At 42.4% G+C, this 19,412-nt stretch overlaps 2 protein-coding genes across 8 annotated transcripts in view; both read right to left on the bottom strand.

Annotated features, from left to right (window-relative positions):
• Wdr62 (WD repeat domain 62) overlaps positions 1 to 15,397 on the bottom strand; it is a 45,035-nt gene extending 29,638 nt beyond the window's left edge. For all 7 annotated transcript variants that reach the window (XM_076382342.1, XM_076382333.1, XM_076382358.1 and 4 more), the window contains exons 1-3: positions 15,220 to 15,397; positions 10,025 to 10,063; positions 2,576 to 2,730 (exon numbers count right to left, since the gene is read on the bottom strand). In XM_076382342.1, the coding sequence (XP_076238457.1) occupies positions 2,576 to 2,659 (84 nt within the window). In that variant the 5' untranslated portion in view covers positions 2,660 to 2,730; positions 10,025 to 10,063; positions 15,220 to 15,397. The remainder of the gene's footprint in view (positions 1 to 2,575; positions 2,731 to 10,024; positions 10,064 to 15,219) is intronic.
• A 601-nt stretch (positions 15,398 to 15,998) lies between these two features.
• On the bottom strand, positions 15,999 to 19,000 carry Syt20 (synaptotagmin 20). Its single transcript, XM_076392892.1, is given in 10 exon segments — positions 15,999 to 16,219; positions 16,285 to 16,460; positions 16,601 to 16,721; positions 16,794 to 16,946; positions 17,306 to 17,503; positions 17,639 to 17,770; positions 17,860 to 17,954; positions 18,139 to 18,258; positions 18,858 to 18,969; positions 18,971 to 19,000. Coding segments are annotated over 10 exon segments (1,347 nt in total). The 3' UTR covers positions 15,999 to 16,009.
• Between the last annotated feature and the right edge of the window lie 412 nt (positions 19,001 to 19,412).

Raw genomic sequence — 19,412 nt, 5'->3', positions numbered from 1 at the left:
ATTTCTATCTGGATCGACACATTCCGTGACTAAGTAGCAGCAGCCTTTATTATTCCCTGGCATAAAGCGATTTCTAGCCTCTTATTCCTTCGTCTTTAGAATCCGTCTTTAGAATCCGTCTTTAGAATCCGTCTTTAGAATCCGTCTTTAGAGTCCGTCTTTAGAATCCGTATATCCGGCAATAGTGATTTTCACCTTTGTTTGTAACCGTATCATTTTCTCGCTCACACCTGCAGAATAACATGAAAGAAGTGTTTTCAAACTGAATTCGTGCATTCTCCCTGAGTGACGAAGTAAGAAACAAATCGGAACACAGTTTTTACGATTTCCTTGCGGTTTCTTCTTTTTCACCGTCTTTCATAGATATCTTCTTGCATGTGCCATTTCTTTCGGCGTACATGCATCTTGTTAATTCTCGGAAGAGGATCAACGATAAAATTGAATAGATAGGATGGGACGATCTCGGCAACATTCGCTTTGACCGGAAAGTTACGTGGGCATCCCCGATTTGCCCTCGATCGGTAAAGGTCGACGAATACGAAATTTTCACCCACGCGTGTCCGCCAAATGGATTTCAACTTACTCGATACCACTAAGTTTCTCTATATAGGTACATGTACATTTTCGACTATACACCACGAACGACGACCGTACACAATAACTGGTGGGAGTTGCCGATATCGGCAACACGCGTTACGCCCTATCTCGTGTATATCTTAACATTGTCAAACGAATAGAATTTCATTTGGAAAGCGTGAAACTGATTGCCAAATCGTACTAAACGCATAAACTATGATCGAAGGGATCGAAAACGAAAAGGAAATAAGCTGCTGGAGATTGCGTGAGAAAGAACAATTTCGTTAAAATCCTATACCGACGCATAGCCAAAGAGTAAATCGTACGAAGAGAGAAGGCGAGCAAATGCATGCCTCTTATTAGCCATTAATCTCGAACGTAATAATGTCTGAAAGGTTTATCGAACCGCTGTGCCCGCGGTATTAATAACTACAGAACTTCACTCTAGCTCATACATAAATCTCATTCATAGTACTTCATTAATTGTTTCGTCGCTTTATGAGAAAACTAATTACGAAAGAAAGAACAATTTCGTCAATTCGACCCCGTTCGTTAGAATCGAATTGATGTTTGTATTCGAAAAGATGGAAAATAAAAAATAGACGAGTTGGTTGGGAGCGCCAGAGAAGAATCACTGGTGTATCGTACCGTTAGACTGAGCAGGAAGTTCGCGGTAAAGCTAGTGATGGGCATCCGGATTCTCCGTTGCAAACTTTCGAGCAACGTCCAAACGGAAACTCGATTCGTCACAAGCATCGTTTCAGTATTAACATGCGAAAGAAAAAGATTTCGACATTTCGACAGGCTGAAACTCTCCAACGAGTCCTAATGTTTCGTCAATTATTCAATTGAATAATTACGGATCGACTAGAATTGTACGAGGTGTCGATGCGCGGTGAATGACATTGGCCCTTTTGTGGAAAAGTAAAAGTGGAGGGTCGACTGGCCAAAGTATGTCGACAGTCGAATACGGTCAACGACCCGTGCACCGTACACTGTAACCAGTATTTACACACCTGTTCCTCGAACAGAACCCGATTCTTTTCCAGACATATCTTCTTCTTAATATGGTGCTTCCAACATTTTCAATCTTCATGCTTATCTCAATGATTTTTATGATTTTAAAAATCCCTCATTCTTCTTCAACATGAACGGGTAGAAAAACTGCTGATTTTTTCCTTATGGTGTATCAAATATCGTATAAAATGATACAATAGAAATCTATTCTATACCTGGCGCCAGTGCTTACATCCGGACGTTCTTTTAAATCGTAAGTAGTAGTTGAACGGGCCGACAGAGAGCACCTGCATCCAAAGTCTGATGTACTTATCTAACTGGTAAAGAAGACGATGCGTTTATCGACGACCACTTGTTTCAGCTATCAAGCTCTTTGAATGAAAGTGCCATAGTTCCTGGAAAAGTTACACTGCTACTTTATGTCTTTAAATTGGTTTATGTCCTTCGTTTCTATCATTAATCACTAACAACGTTTTTTCAACTACTCCATTTATGTGTTAAGTTGTACACGCATGCAACACCGACAATGCCCACACTCACGTACACGTTCGTCGCGAGCATATGTCATGTATCTTCCGCCCTTCCTTTTATATTCTACATATATGTATAATAGCAGTGACGACGAGGAACCGCGAAAGTGAGCGAGTCCTCGAAAAAGGAGGATCGTCGTGACGTCAAACTGGGGTTGCTGCATCGACAGGGATGCATAATGCGCATCCGGCACACGTCAAGGAATCGACGTGGTCGAAAGTTACGAGGATCAACCTATTGTTTACGACCACACGACCCATTACTGACACACGCACGTGCATTTCATTTGTCCCAATATATATACATATGAAAAAAATTACTCAGCCGAAAAGTAGAAGGGTTATCGATTAAATTGAAGTAGCAAGATTTGGTATATGTAAGCAGTGAGCGTGGAACGATAATAAAATAGAAAATAGAAAATAGAAAGAAAAAAAGAAAAATTTCATCTTACCCTGTCCTGTATCCTGACATTCTCCTGACCCCTCTTCAGGTTAGGAGCCCGCAGGACCTTGCTTGTGACTGGTGGTTCCATCATGCTGGTAACCTTTGCTGTCTCGTCAGGATTTCATTCCTGATGGAGACGATTCTACTCGTTCACTCCATGGTCTGAAAGAAAAGAAAAAACAAGGAACGTTTAAAAGGAATCTTGCAAGAAAATGCGTTTTAACTAGAATGAAAATAGACACTGAAATTGTTGAAATAGACATATATATATATAGACACGTATCGCTAGGTAGGCAGATAGGTTTGCAGGTACCAGCTCGAAAGTAAGCAATAAACGGAAGTGCGATGATATCGTTGAAAATACGAGAGCGCATCTCGAGTTGGAAGGTTGGAAAATTGTGTCAACGCGTGCGCGATTCGACCGGCATGGCATCGAGCGTAGCAGCAGCAGGTCGCTCAGCGAAAGTAAGAGTAGAGGTGCACATGAGCGGTGGCGATCGTGGGAGATCAAGACCTACGCGAATTCCAGCCGGACTGGCAACCAGCACAGCTGGTGGTTGCAAACACGAGGAATGGATAACGGTATGCAACGAGAGTTAACGGAAGATAATGCACAAACAGGTAGAAGCGGTTAACTCGCCGAAGGATTCCTCGAATGTCGGCCTCGCCTCCTTTCGATTTTCCATACCGTCCTTAGCGATGTCTCCGATCATCGCTTGTCGTTACACTCCTCACAGCGACACAATCACCAAACTCGAAGCCCCCCCCCCATTCATTGCTTCTACTTAACGACAAATCTGTTATACAATTTTCACTAAATGAACTAGTCACGGGAGATTATCGATCATGAATCGCAAGATTCGCGCAATGGCCATTGCCAGAACGGAAATATATGGCTTCTAACGGCGACGACATAGAAGCAGAGAGGGAGAGAAATGCTTAAGCATGACACGAAATCGATAAAGTACGAAATTCACCTCTCGGTTCTTACAGCCATGTCAGCAAATAATGTTAATCGACGCTGCTTGTTCCAGAAGTCGCCGAAAGAGTCGTTAGGGTCAGACAAAATAACGTTACAGCGTATCTTCCAAAAAGTATAGGAACACAGAGATCGAGAATTCGTGATAAAAGCGAGACAGACTAGGCAACGTGAAAATTTTGGGATGCGACGCGGGCTGCGTTAGTTGCGTTAGTTGCGTTAGTTGCAAGCACGGCAGCGGGCCGTGCCATGCCAATTAACTGCAGTAAGCGCATTTCGTTGCACACGAGTCGGCTTCGTTGTCGGCAGGATTTACGAGCTGCAAAGCCAGGCCATGGAAAAACAGCGTGCCAGTCGCTGTCGCATCGAGCTCGGCCATCGTTAAACGTGTATTTAACTGACCCGTTGATGAGGTTTGTCCATTAATAAGTATCCGATGTCGCGGGAACTCGTTTGGCTTCCCGTGCTGCGATAGAAGAGGGAGGAAGTTGGCCTGCAGCCAAATAGGTATTTGAAAATTCAAGGGAAGAACGAGATACAGCGACTCACGGGATTTCCACGGGATTTCCACGGGATTTCCACGGGATTTTCACGGATTCAAATATCGATGCAACCCGTCTACACCCTATAGGTATAGAGAAGACATCTTGAGAAAGGAGAAATAAAGGTTCGTCTTCGGACATGTTCTCGACGTTGACACGTCGATTAAGGCGGAGTCTAGAGGTGGATAGATCATTAGCAACGACCATCGATTTTGACTGTCATCGATGCCAATCGTCGGTTCGATGATCACATTACGATTCTGTCCTGCATAGCAAATGGTGCATCACTGAAACGTCTATTCTTTTCGTTCGTCGTGCCAGATATTAAGCAGCCGACCATTTATTCGATTCACTAGGCCAAATAATATGCCTGGTCTATTAATTTCGGTGCGGACACACCACAGATATTTACTGGATTATTTTCTGTTACTAGAGTCGATTTCCGGACTGAGATCGTGCATTGATATTCGTTGAAACTGATTCTCTATTGCGAACGATTCTATTGATCTCGGTCTCTCCGAAATACCTAGCCTCGTCTAATCGTCTCCAACGACACGACCCAACAGCTGCAAACCTCACTATGAGTCGAATCTTAAGTCTTGTGTACGAGATTAAAATAGGGAAAACGGTGAAATTTGTTTCGTCATCAGAATCTACTTCTATCGGAAAATCTCAAAGGTTGGCTAACGTGGATGGCTAACGTGGATGGCTAACGTGGATGGCTAACGTGGATGGCTAACGTGGATGGCTAACGTGGATGGCTAACGTGGATGGCTAACGTGGATGGCTAACGTGGATGGCTAACGTGGATGGCTAACGTGGATGGCTAACGTGGATGGCTAACGGTAACGCTTACTTCATGGACCAGAATCCCTGCACGTCCTAAAAGAGTAGTTACATTTCGTCTACATCAGAACGCATTTACATTCTCTGAACAAGAAATCTAGTTGTGCATCTCGAGAAACTGTGCAAACATTTTTTTTAGCAATTCCTACGCCGACCATGATCACAATTCAAATCCTGCTACTCGCTATGTATTTCAGTTACGCTCTATCAAATGAAAACAATCAATTATTCATGAAAATCATTCGATGATAGAAGACCATACAAGTCTGTAGAATCTCCGTTTCTATTCAAAGGAGATGTGCACCAGGTCTAATTACTAAAGATAATGCCTCGACGTCCTAGTTCACGAAGCAATCCCACATCGGCATGAATTTTGGCACATTTCCATTCGAGTTAGGCACAGCTAATCGGCCCTCCAGAACTAAAGTCTTGGGTCCACGAAAAGTTCCTGATTAAAACTCGTAGCAACAATTCGGCGAAAAATATTCGAATCGAATCACAGGGATTCCTCGTTATTCCTACTGATCCTAAATTTACCGAAGATCATGAGTAAGTTCGTAACAAGAGCGCACGCGCGACATATAAAGTCACATGAAATGTTAGTTAAACGGTGTAACTACATCAATTTCGCGTGAAACGTTGCGTACGATAATATATGCGCACGTAGATGGAAAGGAGTGTAGCCGGGAGCCATGGAATATATGTATTTTTCCGCGCTGCTAATTCCATTCATCGCTTTTAACAGCATCGGTGAGATCACTTTAAGTCGCTTCACTCATTTTTCTGCGGAAATATAATTTCAACCATCGACAGAATTCTGAGGAAATTTTATGAAAAAATTATACAACTCCTGTCGTATAATGTGATATAACTTATCTAAATATAGAAATAACCCAGTAAACATAGTAGTCGCGTTTATATAACGCGAGTAACACGGTGATGCTCGAGCGAAATCGTGAAACGCAGAAGAACAACCAGTACTAATGCATCGTGTGTTTACTCTGGCCGAAAGGTTAATGAGCGAATATGGTGTAGGGATGTAGACCAATTCGTCGTTGGAACGGGGGGAAAAACCTTTCCCTGCAGGGAGAAATAATGGATTTGGAAATTGGGTGTTAATGGTTGAGGTAAAAATTCGAGTATACATCGCACGTCCGAGGAAAAAAGAGATACGTTAAATAGGTATATGTGATGATGGAATTATCCCACAACGAGACAACAGAACACGTCGCTGGAGATCACTCGTGTAGGCTTTCACCCTTCTCCGGAACCGGAACCAGCTAATCCAATTCGACAACACGCAATGCATTTAGTTATCGGTTCTCCATGGAATCAAATGCCACGCAAATGCGGTAAAACGCGGTAAAAAACAAGAAACTTGCAGTAATTGAGAAAATTTTTACGACGATTTCAGAGTACTTTTTCCTTTCCCTTTTTACATTTCTTTTCCATTTTTCTAAAGTAACAGAGGATGTGGCTTATGAGTATTTCTGATAGCCAAATAGGGCTTTTGTCACGCCAGAGTTTGTTCACCAGTGGTAAACCTGATCGGGAAGGATTTCGTAGAACGGGGCTACTACCGCACGTCCGCGTGCCTTTAGAAACAGAATCGGGCGTCGTAGTGCGCTGGCTGCAACGCGTGTAGGTACAGTTAAATGTCGTAAAGGGAGCGTGAGAATCGAAACGACCTACAAGTCAGGAAACCTACGACGAAATGCTTCAACGTTATACATATAATCGCTTCGTTTACATGTACGTGCACGTTTCTCGATTGTCATTTAGTCTTTTTCGAAAAAAAAAAAAAGAAAAACCTGCACTTCCTAGAAAAGAATGAGAGTCGCTGTTTGCCAACGATAAGTCCAATCGCAATAAGTACCTAGCATTTCGCTCGTCTAACAGGCAAAAGGGGGCGAAAAAGCCGATAGAAACAGCAAACCGATAGAAGATTACCGTGTCGAAACTGGAATGCGATTCCTTTGGCACAGAACTCGCGTTTTAGCTCGATTTGCCAGGGAAATTGAAAAGTCGAGGTCGAACCTCGTAGGTCGTGGTCAAACGCGACAATCGGCGTTGTCGTTTTCATGGAAGAAGATTCCTCTTTTACGTAACGACTCAGGCATGTTCTCCTTTTATCGGTCGCCTACTTTTCGCATCTTATCGCTGCTACCGAAATGGCTGATAACACCGCGTCGCTTACCTTTCTTTCATTGTACAAGAGACAAAGCATGATCACTGTGTACGGTGTTATCGTATAGATAAGTATGTAGAATTGGTGGGGAATCACAGCACTGCGTTGAAAAAGATTTGGATTCGACGGGACGGTAAATGTGTTGGTTTGCGAGGTTTCGCGACAAACGAGGCAAAGGGTATGCGAACAATTTGCGTCCCTTTTTCGCTAGACTGCGATTCATGGGAAACCTTTCTCTTTCATTCAGCCCACCAATTGCGAGACAATGTAAAATAAATTATCGCCGCGCATTCAATTCATTTGTTCTCTATTAAACCATTGTATAATTAATTGGATAACGATCCGTGACGACGCGTCACACAATGTGCAACCTTTTTTGCACTTTTACCCCTTAAATCTTTGCACAAGTTTGAATAGCAGAATTTTTGGTATCGATGGCTTCGCACGCAAACGAGAAGTTGAAATGCAGATAGAGGCACGAGTGAGACAACAAATTTTCGATGACTAAAGCTTTTGGGGCGCTTTATTTCGGGCGACACGTACTTGGCGAGCTTTTTTTCTAGTCGGTGCTCGGTGTAGTCGGGTGCACCGCGACGAGAGATCGCGCAGGAGGGAAAAAAGGAGAGCGCGAGATTCGCGGAAAAGTCGGGACTCCCGAGGAATTTCTCGAGCAGCTGCTCGCGCGTTCACCGTTGCAGCTCGTTATATCTTTCTCTCACGCTTTGTCACGCGCGGTAGATATATCCGCGCGCATATAGCCGCGTGCACGCGATTGCACACGTGCAATTTCTACCCTGACCCTTTTCCGTCTTCTTCAAGTTCGCCAAGCGGTTCGCCAAGCGGTTCGCCAAGCGGTTCGCCAAGCGGTTCGCCAAGCGGTTCGCCAAGCGGTTCGCCAAGCGGTTCGCATGCGACAAATTGCGCTCAATTTTTCTCACCTAATCTTTTCTCTCCTTTATCGCAAATCCGTGTACCTTTCGGACTGTCAAAAAATGAACAATTAACCCACACAACGCGAGCCTACTCGCTAAACGTGCAACCCGAATTGGTTCCAGGAGACTTGCGAAGACTCATCAAACGATTGGGCAATTCAATCGAACGAAACAATTTGGAAAAAGGAAAGACGAAAGAATATGGTAGTCGCACAGTTTATCACTGTCAAGGTCCCATACGACACGCACCATTCACGGGCATTCGCCGAGTCGCGTCGGTGAACTACGACAGGAACAAGACGGGATTGGATGCGACGAGACGAGGCGAGGCGAGGCGAGACGAGACGAGACGAGACGAGACGAAACGGGACGTCGACTGATCGCGATGACCGGTCTGTCTTTTTCTCTGCCTTCTGTCGGTGCAGCAGTACAATTGGAGGCGGGGACGAGTGGAGTCGAGACGAGACGAAGAACGTGACTCGCGAGCCAAGGAACCGTACACTAGCACCTCTTCGTCGATCACTTCCCGCAGTTAAAATAACCATCAAAGAGGTGAAAAGAATCTTGGCTACCAGTCCATTAATTGGATCTTGCTCTCTATACGCATCCAGCGACGTTAGCTTCTTTCTTCTTTCGTGTTAATACAACACTCACCACCAGATATCGAGGCTATAAAGGGGGGTTTGAGTCACTATTTAATCCAAGATATCTAACTAACGCAATCGCAGAGATTAACCGATTTGCCATTAATGCTTAATGAAATGTCAAATTCTTTTCGTTCTATCCTCGATTGATTAAAGATATCGAATTTGTTGGAACAGAATGTGACAAAAAAGTTGACGCGAAGGTGCTTTTGAATGCTACCTCTGCTCGCCCCGTACTTTACGATCCCGAGTAAGGTTGCACTATCGATTCTATTCCACGGAGACTCCTAAAGAAGTTCGATAGACTGGCCGATGCGGCATTTTAACTTGCCTTACACGTCCGTCCCACCAACGATACGCATAAGTGATGAATGAAATTTCAAATAGGTATTTTCTACACAACCAATGATTTTTCTTTCGAATATGTCTTTAAAAAAGCTTTAAAAGACACAGTAAGTTTATTGCGACACGCGATACCAGGCCAAAAACAAAAGAGATTGCCCTGAAAGAAGGCGAGCCTAAGCTTTTTAAAAGCGAGGGTGAAGAAAACTCGATTCGCTCAGCAAAGCTCAGCCTTCCTTTTCATCGAGCAAAAACACGATCTTCCTATCTCTTCGAAGGTGTTTGCGGAGTAAAGATTAGGACGAAGTCTGTAAGAATGAAAACGGCCCGTAAGGTTGACGTTGCACCGGTTGGAAGTTTACCGTCTTCGAATAACGAGTTAAACGCGACGATGCATTCTATGTACCTCGCGGCAAATAAATTAAGAGCCACTTTGGCTTTCAAACCCTGGCAAGTTGGGACTGTTTAATCGTAATTACAACGAAACCACTGTGCCTTGAAAAACAAATGACCAGTCTAGAGGATGGCTTGCCTCGCGAGCCACATTGTAAAATATTTTCCATAAAAGTGATTAGTATGGTGACTGCATGGTCGGCGAGGAAAAGCCGTAAAACGAGCTGGAGTCGAGTAGAAGTTTGAAACGAGCGTCCGTAGAGGGCCACGGAAGAACGCTGCAGGAACCGGTGGCGATGTTATGTATTATTGAAACACGACACGAATTATTTGGTGTATCCTGTCTGGCGGTAAAAGCGTCACAAGCTGAAGCTAGACAAATCAATTTTCTTACGGACAGACACGACTAGAGATCCTCTCCCCTTTTCTTTTATAACTTTGCTTCCAACCTGCGTCGTAATTTCGCTTTTACAAATTCAACTCTACGAAGAATAAATATCAGAGACTGATAAACGATACGTGGTGGTCCGAGAGAACGCTATAACGGAAACGTACGAAGACTAATAAATAATTGTGAAACTACTACTTACCGCAAGCTTTCCGGTCGAATACCGCGCGCACTGCGTAACCTGCAATAGACAGAAATAATATTAACTTTTAATGCGCAAAATCACATCGACGAGTACCTTCTCAAGTTCTTCGGAAACCTTTTAACCGTTTAATACAGCGAAACAACGAAGAAAAGAAATGACTTGGTCAATTCAAAGGCAATACGCTTTTGCTGAAAATCTCGACAGACTGACAACGATCTTTATACGCTGACGGGAGGAAGTTATCAAGAACGAAAGTGCATGTGTGTAACCGTGTCGTGGGCTCAGATTTCTCGTTCACCTCGCTAGAAATGCCCGAAGCGAGTCGGTGAATTTTCAAAAATGGTCAAACTCGTGCAACTTGCTGCTTCGATGCAGCAAATTTAACAACACCTTCAAGTACCGTCTTCGTACGAGTCAGCAGTCTTATCGACGTATACATTCGTAACGCGTGGTTTGAGATAAGTAATGGATATCGATTTAAGGTCGTTTCTAATCGCAAGGTACTAACCGAGTTTCGTGCTATTAACGAACATCGTATAATAGTTAGTTGCATTTCCGCTGGTTACGCAATTCACTCCTAGAAAGCGAAGACTGATTCTTCGTTACGTCTATTGCACCGCTTTAGTTCTAACATTCTCCCTTCATCTTCAGATGTCCACTGAACCCACACTCAATATTGCAACAGCCATTATCTCGTTTCGACTCTTTTATCTTTTGTTGCACAAGCAACAGTTTCAACGTATCAGGAAAACCGACTCAAGGGTAATTACTAATGATTCTAACTCAAGACTAGAGAAATCTGAAACCCAGGATCGCGAGAGATTCTAACTGACCACCTAACTACCCTAACAATAGAAGGGAAATATTTCTGCAGAACTATTTGTCTGGTTCGTTCCGATTCTATCATTAAAATTTGTCGCGGTACGGTTTCGCTCTAGATGCGTTCGGTTGGGATTAAGCTGAAAATCCGTGCACGATCGCGCTGTACGTAGGTTGAAAACGATGATGAAAGGAGTGGCGGTAAAAATCAGTCGTTTCGGCGAACTACATAGGTGAAAGGAGATTAACTATAGCGAAATATCGTGAAAATCTGACAAGATCTAAACGGGTATCCATCCGCCGCAGCTCGTTGCGTCTGCCGTACGCAGTTACAGTACTGGCGTGATTGTATCCGTAACACCGAAATCGAGATGCAGAGAAAGCTCTTCGGCACGTGACCAGTAGGGTGGACAGCTCTACATCAACATCAGGTTATAGGGATGCTCGCCACCTCTAACTTGTCCCATGCTTGAAACCACGTAACTTTAGACCATTGAATATAAACGATATTGTATAAAAAGAAGGACGCAAGAGCAGGAAGAGAATCAAGTCGGGTATCGAACCGTCCGTAGACGGAACGAACGAACAGAGAGACGAGGAGACGAGGATAAGGGAGAGACGTAGGCATGGCAACCATCGTCTGTCCGTTTGTCCATCTATACATCATCCCCCTGGAGAGTGGTAAGCAGTATGTACATATTGAGTTTACAGTGTATCGAGTGTACGGGAAATCTGACACGCGGCTCGCTAAAAATACGCGGGCCTCTGTTTAGACGAGGCGCGTGTAACGTGTAACGTGTAACGTGTAACGCATCTAGGCGACGCTGATTCCGCGGTTCGTGGCCTTTTCGCTTCGTGTCGTTTAGGCTGTACCGAGGAACGACGCCGTCAGCTAACCGCGAGATCTTTACGAGGAGCACAGTTGTCCACACGGTTATTCACCTCGAGTAGGAGGATACTAGACTGCGTTACAGACCACGCTATATTTCATCTTCTATACCTATTCATTTTCACGAGACATCGGAAAATATAATTTTCTTTCAGTCGATAGATTTTTCAGAAGTGAAATGCGGAACATATAGGTACCGATAAGATTAGAAATGGAACGATGCGGGTGACGGGTAAAACTGGCTGCATAGAGAAAGAGCAATTTCAAGAGTAAGTTAGCTGCTGGGCACACGAAAGGAACGAGATGAGAATTGAGAAATAAAAAGAGGCGAGTACGATACGTACAACTAGCAAACTGTGTTTTGCTGGCGGCGGCTGAAACAATGAGAGACGGGACTCGTCGACCGGAAGAAACGAGAAAGCACGAGAATTCTTTTATTGCGCGATGACTCGTCGATGCGTGAAGGAGAACATGCAAAAATTTCTATACCGCGAGTTCGCAAGCACCGCTATTTTCCTCTTTGTACCTCTACGTAATTGCTTTCTTCAACCGAACTCGCTATGCGATAAAAACAAGCCATAAGTTGTCGTTAATCGACTGCAAAGATTTCTTCAATATAAATTAAAGCCAGATTCTTTAATCCTTCGCCTAATCATGTAGTATATTCTTCCCAATACAATTCCTCTGCGCGTTGAGTAACTCATGAGACTAATGGCACGGGAAGTTAAAGATTGCACCGAAACAAAGAAAAGAAAGAACAGCGATAATCGGAAAAGTTAAACCTCAAGGGTAAAAGGCCTTCTATGGGAATAAAGAGAGAGAACTGGTAAAGTGGTTAAGATTCGATTCGATCCGAATCGGTCGATGTCGGTCGTGAGATATAAGATACTTTTCTCTCGCGATTTTCCATTAAATGCGCATCGATGCTCACTCTGACGCATTGTACGCGTGCACGTGTGTACTGTACATACTGAAATGCATAGCTCGCTTTATAAGGACCAACGGGATTTCTAATTGCAGAAAAGACGATCGCCCGTCAAGACTCGATTCCGCCGAGACGCAGACTTCATCGTTTCCTTCGTATCCCATGACTCGATACGCTGTTACCTACCAAAACTTCATTACGGAATTACAATCTAGTACAAACTCTGTATGAAATATCTTCTTTAGCTGTCCTATTGAGCATTTTAACCATTCACGATCTTCGACTGGTTCTGTTCATCATGAGGAAACCCAACTACAAAGTATTTGCTCGTTGAAGGGTTAACAATTTCAGTGAAAAGACGAAACACGCAGAAATATAGTGGTATACATCACTATAAATTATTAAGAGTATTTCTTCAAAACCTAGTACCTTCAGAAAAGAAAAGAGTAACTAAAAAGTCCTTTCAAGTGGAAACAAACTTTTACATTGTTCAATTATTTCTATACAAACTTCATTTCTTCGATAAAAATTACTTTTTTCAAGAATTTATCAACAATTGTTGAATAATAATTCAGAGCCACCTAATATATACGCTCTATGTAGAGTAACAGTCAAACCACCGAAGCTTCTTACATTTCGTTTTCCTTCAAGTAACCCAAATAGACATTATTTTCTCATGCCACCACCGAAATAGTAACAGTGACGGTCTCGATCGGCGAACGACGATCGCGCCAATCATTGTTCGATGGTATTTAGGAGATCGCCTATTTTCAGACCTCTTGTTTCGTTTCAACCGACTATTGCGGTTGTTCGTAAAGCTCAAGCCGTTGGCTTCGGATGAAAAATTCGTTAAGGCATCGATCAGCTTATCAAATCTGCGCATCGTCATACCATAATATTATTCCATGCTCTGCTCAGCAAGTCTATACGAGTCTGAATACTCTGAACGGAGATGAACGAAACAGATCGAAAAATTGTAAGGAATTCGATGACGTTCAACGATCGAACAGAAAACGGATGAATGTGTGCAGCATATTCCTTATTGGGGTTAACTAAAAGCTGAAAAAATGCATTCAACACTTGAAAAAGTCAACGAAGTTTCAGAAAGCAATGAATATTCGCAACATAACACCTTCAACATATTCGAAAGACACATATTTGCCAATTGAAGGAACAACCGTTACTGATTCCATAGCCGCGCGCCGCGCCGCGCTGCGGCGTGTTCGATTATCGAGAATAATTTATGCTGTGCTGTGCTGTGCTGTGTTGTGTTGTGTGGCGACGCAATCGCATTACATATAATACATTTACCTGTTCCGACGCGTCAGCTACAATGTTATAATACCGATTACTTCATAAATACACGGATCTAGGATTAAATTTTGTTTTTTCTGTGAAACGCGTCGAGTTACCCGTTGACTAGATGCATGTACAATATAACTCACTATTTCAAACATTATAGTCTCGCACTCGTTTATACGAATCATCAACCTGCATAGTATGTATCTCCGTAATTGCAATCGTACCCTATTACCCGTGATCCTCGAAGCAACGTGACTGAACACACTAACCGTTACACGTAAGCACAACAGTCGACACTCGGTACATATATGTATGTACCTCGTTTCGATCAACAATTCACAGGCACATTCATTTCCCATTTCTACACTATTCAATAACAGCGTCCGATTAATGCTTAACCTTCCTTGTTATTGAGGTATTTTAACTGGTTGTTGCTGCCGCATATGTATACGCGTAGGTAGACAAAAATGTGCACACTGTCGATGGTACCTTCGTTCGTTAAGGTTTCACGTTCTGCACGTATTCAAGTTTTGTCTACATCTACGATGCTAAAACTAAAAGATAATCCTGTTCCTCCCACAGGTCATTTTAGGGAATTTGTTGGAGGTGAAAAGAAATAGAGAAAAGAAAAAGGGTGGCGGCGTGCGTGGCAATGGACAAACGAGCAGGTCAAACTCGATTCCCTGGCGGGGGAATCGACCGACAGGCGGCAGGTAGTCGACATTTTCCTTCTCTTCTTATATGCATGTATGTAACTTGACAGACACGTTGAGAGTACAGCATACGACACGTGGAGAAACATACGCAAGGATTGAATTTCGAATAAGAGAGAGGAAAATAGTAGAAAGATCGACTGTAACAGGACAATGTCGTCCGTTGAATCGTAAAATAAATGTTTCGATTCCAGATACATAATCCATGACCCTCGCAGGAAGACTCCCAGAGATCGTGCGTTGCTATTGGGCGACGTTCAAAAACGGTTGACACTGCCGCGGTGATGGCTCGTGTCTTCGAACGAAAGATGATTGTCGATTTCTCTGAACCTTGTATCGTGAAATCAGAGATAACGCAGGAATCGATCGTTGTGCACCGTAAAAGATATGTATGTAACGGTGCGCAAGTGTATCGTTTCTAAATGGAAGGACCTCGAACGCGTTTGGAGGTTACAGTTTCCAAGTTGCGACGACGCGGAAAGCTAGGTGGCTCGGTGGCTCACGGGCACAGGATGCATTCGAATAGGATAAATTAGTTACTCACCGTGTTCCGATATGCGTTTACGTCGTCGGTTTCACAAAACACTTTTCCTACAGAGAACGATGGTAGCTGTAACAAAGTCACAGACGCAACAAAAGGGGTAACCGAAGGAATAAACTAAACACGATCACGACGAACACAGCACACTCACGAGTCACAAAACAGACTGAAGCTCGCTCGCTCGTTCACTCGCTCACTCCCTGGCCGGGCCATTCGCGTTGCTACGAGACCGATCAACGCGACCATGTCGCCCTCTATTGGCGAGACAACGACTCAGAACAACGATATACTAGCCCGCCATATTTCAAACTTCAAACTAATTTCAATCGCAATTTCACTTTCTTTTCCTTTCCGATTAACCTCAGAGTCACAGGAAAATTCAAATTGGAATGTTTCCTTACGAAAAGTCATTTTATCGCTTTGTATCCTAATAATTAAACAAGTAATACCTAGATAATAATTTTATTAGCGAAATACGTTGTTTATGTTTATAATATTTTTCTACATGTTAAAAATAAATATTTAATAATATTTAGTTTACTCGATCTTTGGTTACGATTGTACATGACAGTGTTGTTAAACTATGAAGTCGATAAATGCAGAAATCGGTAAGACGAAGCACTTGAAGCGAATGCTTCTATAATGAAGAGAAACATCGAAGAAAAGTAATTCTCTAACGAAAACATCTTCGTTTCGTTCGCTACAGGATGCGTTACTATCTGCTGCAAACAGAACGCTTACATATGTACATACACACCCCCCCCCCCCCCCCCCCCCTTGTGTCCTAAAATCGTTACCTCAATGTATGCCATACAGTGACAAGTTTTCTAGGATTCTGAAATACAGAAAACCAGTGCAATCGCTCCGTTGAACCTCTGACTCCTTTCCCAAGGGCAACTTTCCCGATGTAGACGTCTTTGGTTTTGGAAACTGAAGTGACCGAATCCTCGTTGTCGCTAGGATGGTCTAAACTGTTCGAAGGAACCATCTCCGTAGTAGAGGTCTAAAATATCGAACATGAATGTTTATTCGATTTTATTTAGACGTACTATGTACATTTACACATACTTTGCTGCATAGCACCACGAGAAACTGTGCTATGTCTAATTGACTATAGGATACGTCGAACGTTAGAGTTTCGTTGAAGTCTGCTTGAAGATTTTCACAGCAAACCACTTTGGTCTTCTTCTTCTTCATTTTTTGACCTGTTCTCGCATTTAGCATCAGCACTCTTACATAAGGATCTGTAGTAGTCGAGTTAGAACAAGTTAACAACAACTATAACGACGGCAGCCGTTCTTCTAATCTTATGGTTACGAGTATACCTTCCAGTAGAAATATTGAATAGTGCCTAATGTATAATATGAGTTAATTCGTAACTTACTAAAATTATTTCTACTCGATGCTGTGGATGTTAACTTGACATCGCGCACTCTCATAATATTTATGGTCAGCCTCTGAGCTGTGGGCAAATAACTTATACCTAACAAAATATTTCCAAATTCCTGTAAAATCAATTTGTTCTTTTATTTGCCTGAAATCATAATATTTCACAGCTATTAGAAATGAAAATTTACCAAATTAGATGGCTTCATTTTGAAATTAAACATGTGAATTTCAGGACTTAGCAGAATCTGTTTCACCTCTTTCATCGATACTTTTAAGGTGCATAGTTCCGTATCGTTCGCATATCTGTCATGATCGTACGCTGCAAAGTCGAGAATCCATTCCTAAAAATCGAAAGTTCGTAGAAGAATAAATGTCGTTTCAATAGAAACCATTGATTGTTCGTGAGAATAATGAGGAAATGCGACATCCTTGTTTAAGAAGAAAAAGATATTTGCAAGTTGTAAAGGGAAGCAGCTAATGTTCATCCGAACGTATAATCTTTCTACTATATTTTCTATTGGAGTTATACAAGATGCTAGCACTGAAATCGTAGTAGCGAAACGTATGCGCAGTTTTTATCGTAGATGTTTCCTACAAACGGTCGCATGACGTGTTCCGCAACCTTGAATTAAGTAAGTACAACATTGAAACGCGTACGGTGTCGAGATAAACAGTAAAGAATATATATATGTTTGTCTACCTTAATTTCGCGAGGTGTCACGTTCGCCACGACGAATGTCTCTTTGAAAATAGGACTCGCGGTATGCCTGACACCTCTTGTTCGAAAACTGTGTAATTTCTGTCGTTTCCTGTGACTCCATGATTGTTTCATAACGTTTAAAGCCACGTAAGGTTCTAACGTACAATTATATTGTTTTGGAGGTAAACTGGACAGAGCCTGTACACCATAAAATATTTCAATTATAATTTGTGTTTGTTGGAAACGCATAAAAGGAGCGGATGATCTTGGTGAGAAGACAAACTTGGCAAACACCGAATAGTTAAAATTTTCTAACTGGATTTCTATTAATACCTCGATACCAATGACGAGTTTTCCAGTAATGGTCTCGTCGTAGGGCGGCAGATATTGCAAACTCATTGTTAGTTCTGTTGGGAATTCCTTTTGCTTTTTGCCGGCTTTTTGTTTTTCCTTCTGCACTAGATTCTACATCATATCCCATATAGAAGAAACGAATTAGAACGCAGCTCCGTTATGACCGTTGAAATGAAACGATTCTTAAATTGAGAAGTTACCAGGGTGGAAGGAATACTGGCAGCTTCGAATTTGGCGTTGCTAGAATTGCAGGAAGCTCCTCCTTGGGTCGTCGAGACATTCTCATTGATAGTACCTGCATCATTTTGATCCTCTTTTTAAAACGAATATATTAAATATCTATAGGGCATTTGTTATCGTTATCATACGTAACCGATAAATCCTTATTAAGGATGCAGAAATTGAAATGACAACACTTTGTTTGAAAAATTCATGAGCATTACAGAATGGTGCACAGTACATAGTAAGTATGTAGGTACCATTGCTGCTATTTTCGTAGAGACTACCCAATCTCCATGACCTGTAACTGACATCATTCAGCTTTGGATTTTCATTCTCTTTGCTCTTGACACGCAATGGCACAGTTTTAGCTTCTCTTTCTGAAAGGAATTGTTCGTACCGTCGATTATGCAATTTGCCAATGACGAAGATGACAATTATCAGTAGACACTAGGTATCATGAAACGTTTCTAACGATGCCTAACGTATTATAGTACTATTTCGCAGACAGTGTTTTTCAGTTGTGTAAAATGTAAGGTATTCGTTAGTCTTGCGCTCTGACGAATTTCTTCTGCGCTCAGGATGGCTGTTTCCGTAGAATGACGAATGTCCGTTTGCAGAATGATATATCTACATATGCTAGCTAGTTACGTAATATTGCGAAGGAGAAACGAAGAAAAACGTCGCATGCTCGCATACATGTGTAACCACACGTATGTAAATGCAAGAACAATGGCGCGGCGTAATGTATCGGCCACGTATACGCGCGATTCACAATGCAAGAATTCAAGCTTCCTCACCGACAAAACGACATATCCTAAACATAAACTTGTTTGTTGCGTAAATAGCAGTTTTGGCACAATGGAAAACGCGCGATGCTTTTGATGTAAAGAATTTTTTGGCAGGGATCAGTTGTTAGACCTTGAAAATCTTCGATTGAAAATATGACAAAAGTTGATTGAAAAAGAGAAGAGCTTACTTCGTTTTCTGAGGTACTTGTACCAGAGGCATCCTGGTATCAGAAAGCACGCAATCACGAGCAAGAGAATAGTGATGATCAGCACCGGTATCACAATGACGAGAACTTGGCCCCCATGGGCCAAAAATGTCATCGTACACCATTCACTGAAAACGCACATACAGATGTAGTAGATATGCATGAAACAACATCGATTCCTGTCACAATAATCAATGAGGGACTACCTAACTCCCTTCTCAATTTTTACGCATCCATTTGCGTGTGTTTGTTACGATTACATCTGTTGTGTACTTACAGGCATTAGTAAAGTTAAGTATAAGTATAGGCGCTATGGAATGAAAATTTCGATTCAATATTTCACGATTGCTACTTCAAAGTAATAGATTGTTCGTGTGTAATATTGTCCAGTATTTTTGATCGCGAACAAACGAATTCTACGGTGCAAGCAATTATTGCCTATTTCTAGCCTATTTGTAGAATTGCCTATTCTAAGCAGACACGTCGACACGCGGAACGAGAAGAAAATTACGTGTCATGCATCTGTCAGACAGCAAG

Source organism: Calliopsis andreniformis, chromosome 1, assembly GCF_051401765.1.
Source record: "Calliopsis andreniformis isolate RMS-2024a chromosome 1, iyCalAndr_principal, whole genome shotgun sequence".
Taxonomy (NCBI): domain Eukaryota; kingdom Metazoa; phylum Arthropoda; class Insecta; order Hymenoptera; family Andrenidae; genus Calliopsis; species Calliopsis andreniformis.
The sequence above is the reverse complement of the archived record's forward strand: the minus strand, read 5'-3'. Positions and strand labels throughout refer to the sequence as shown.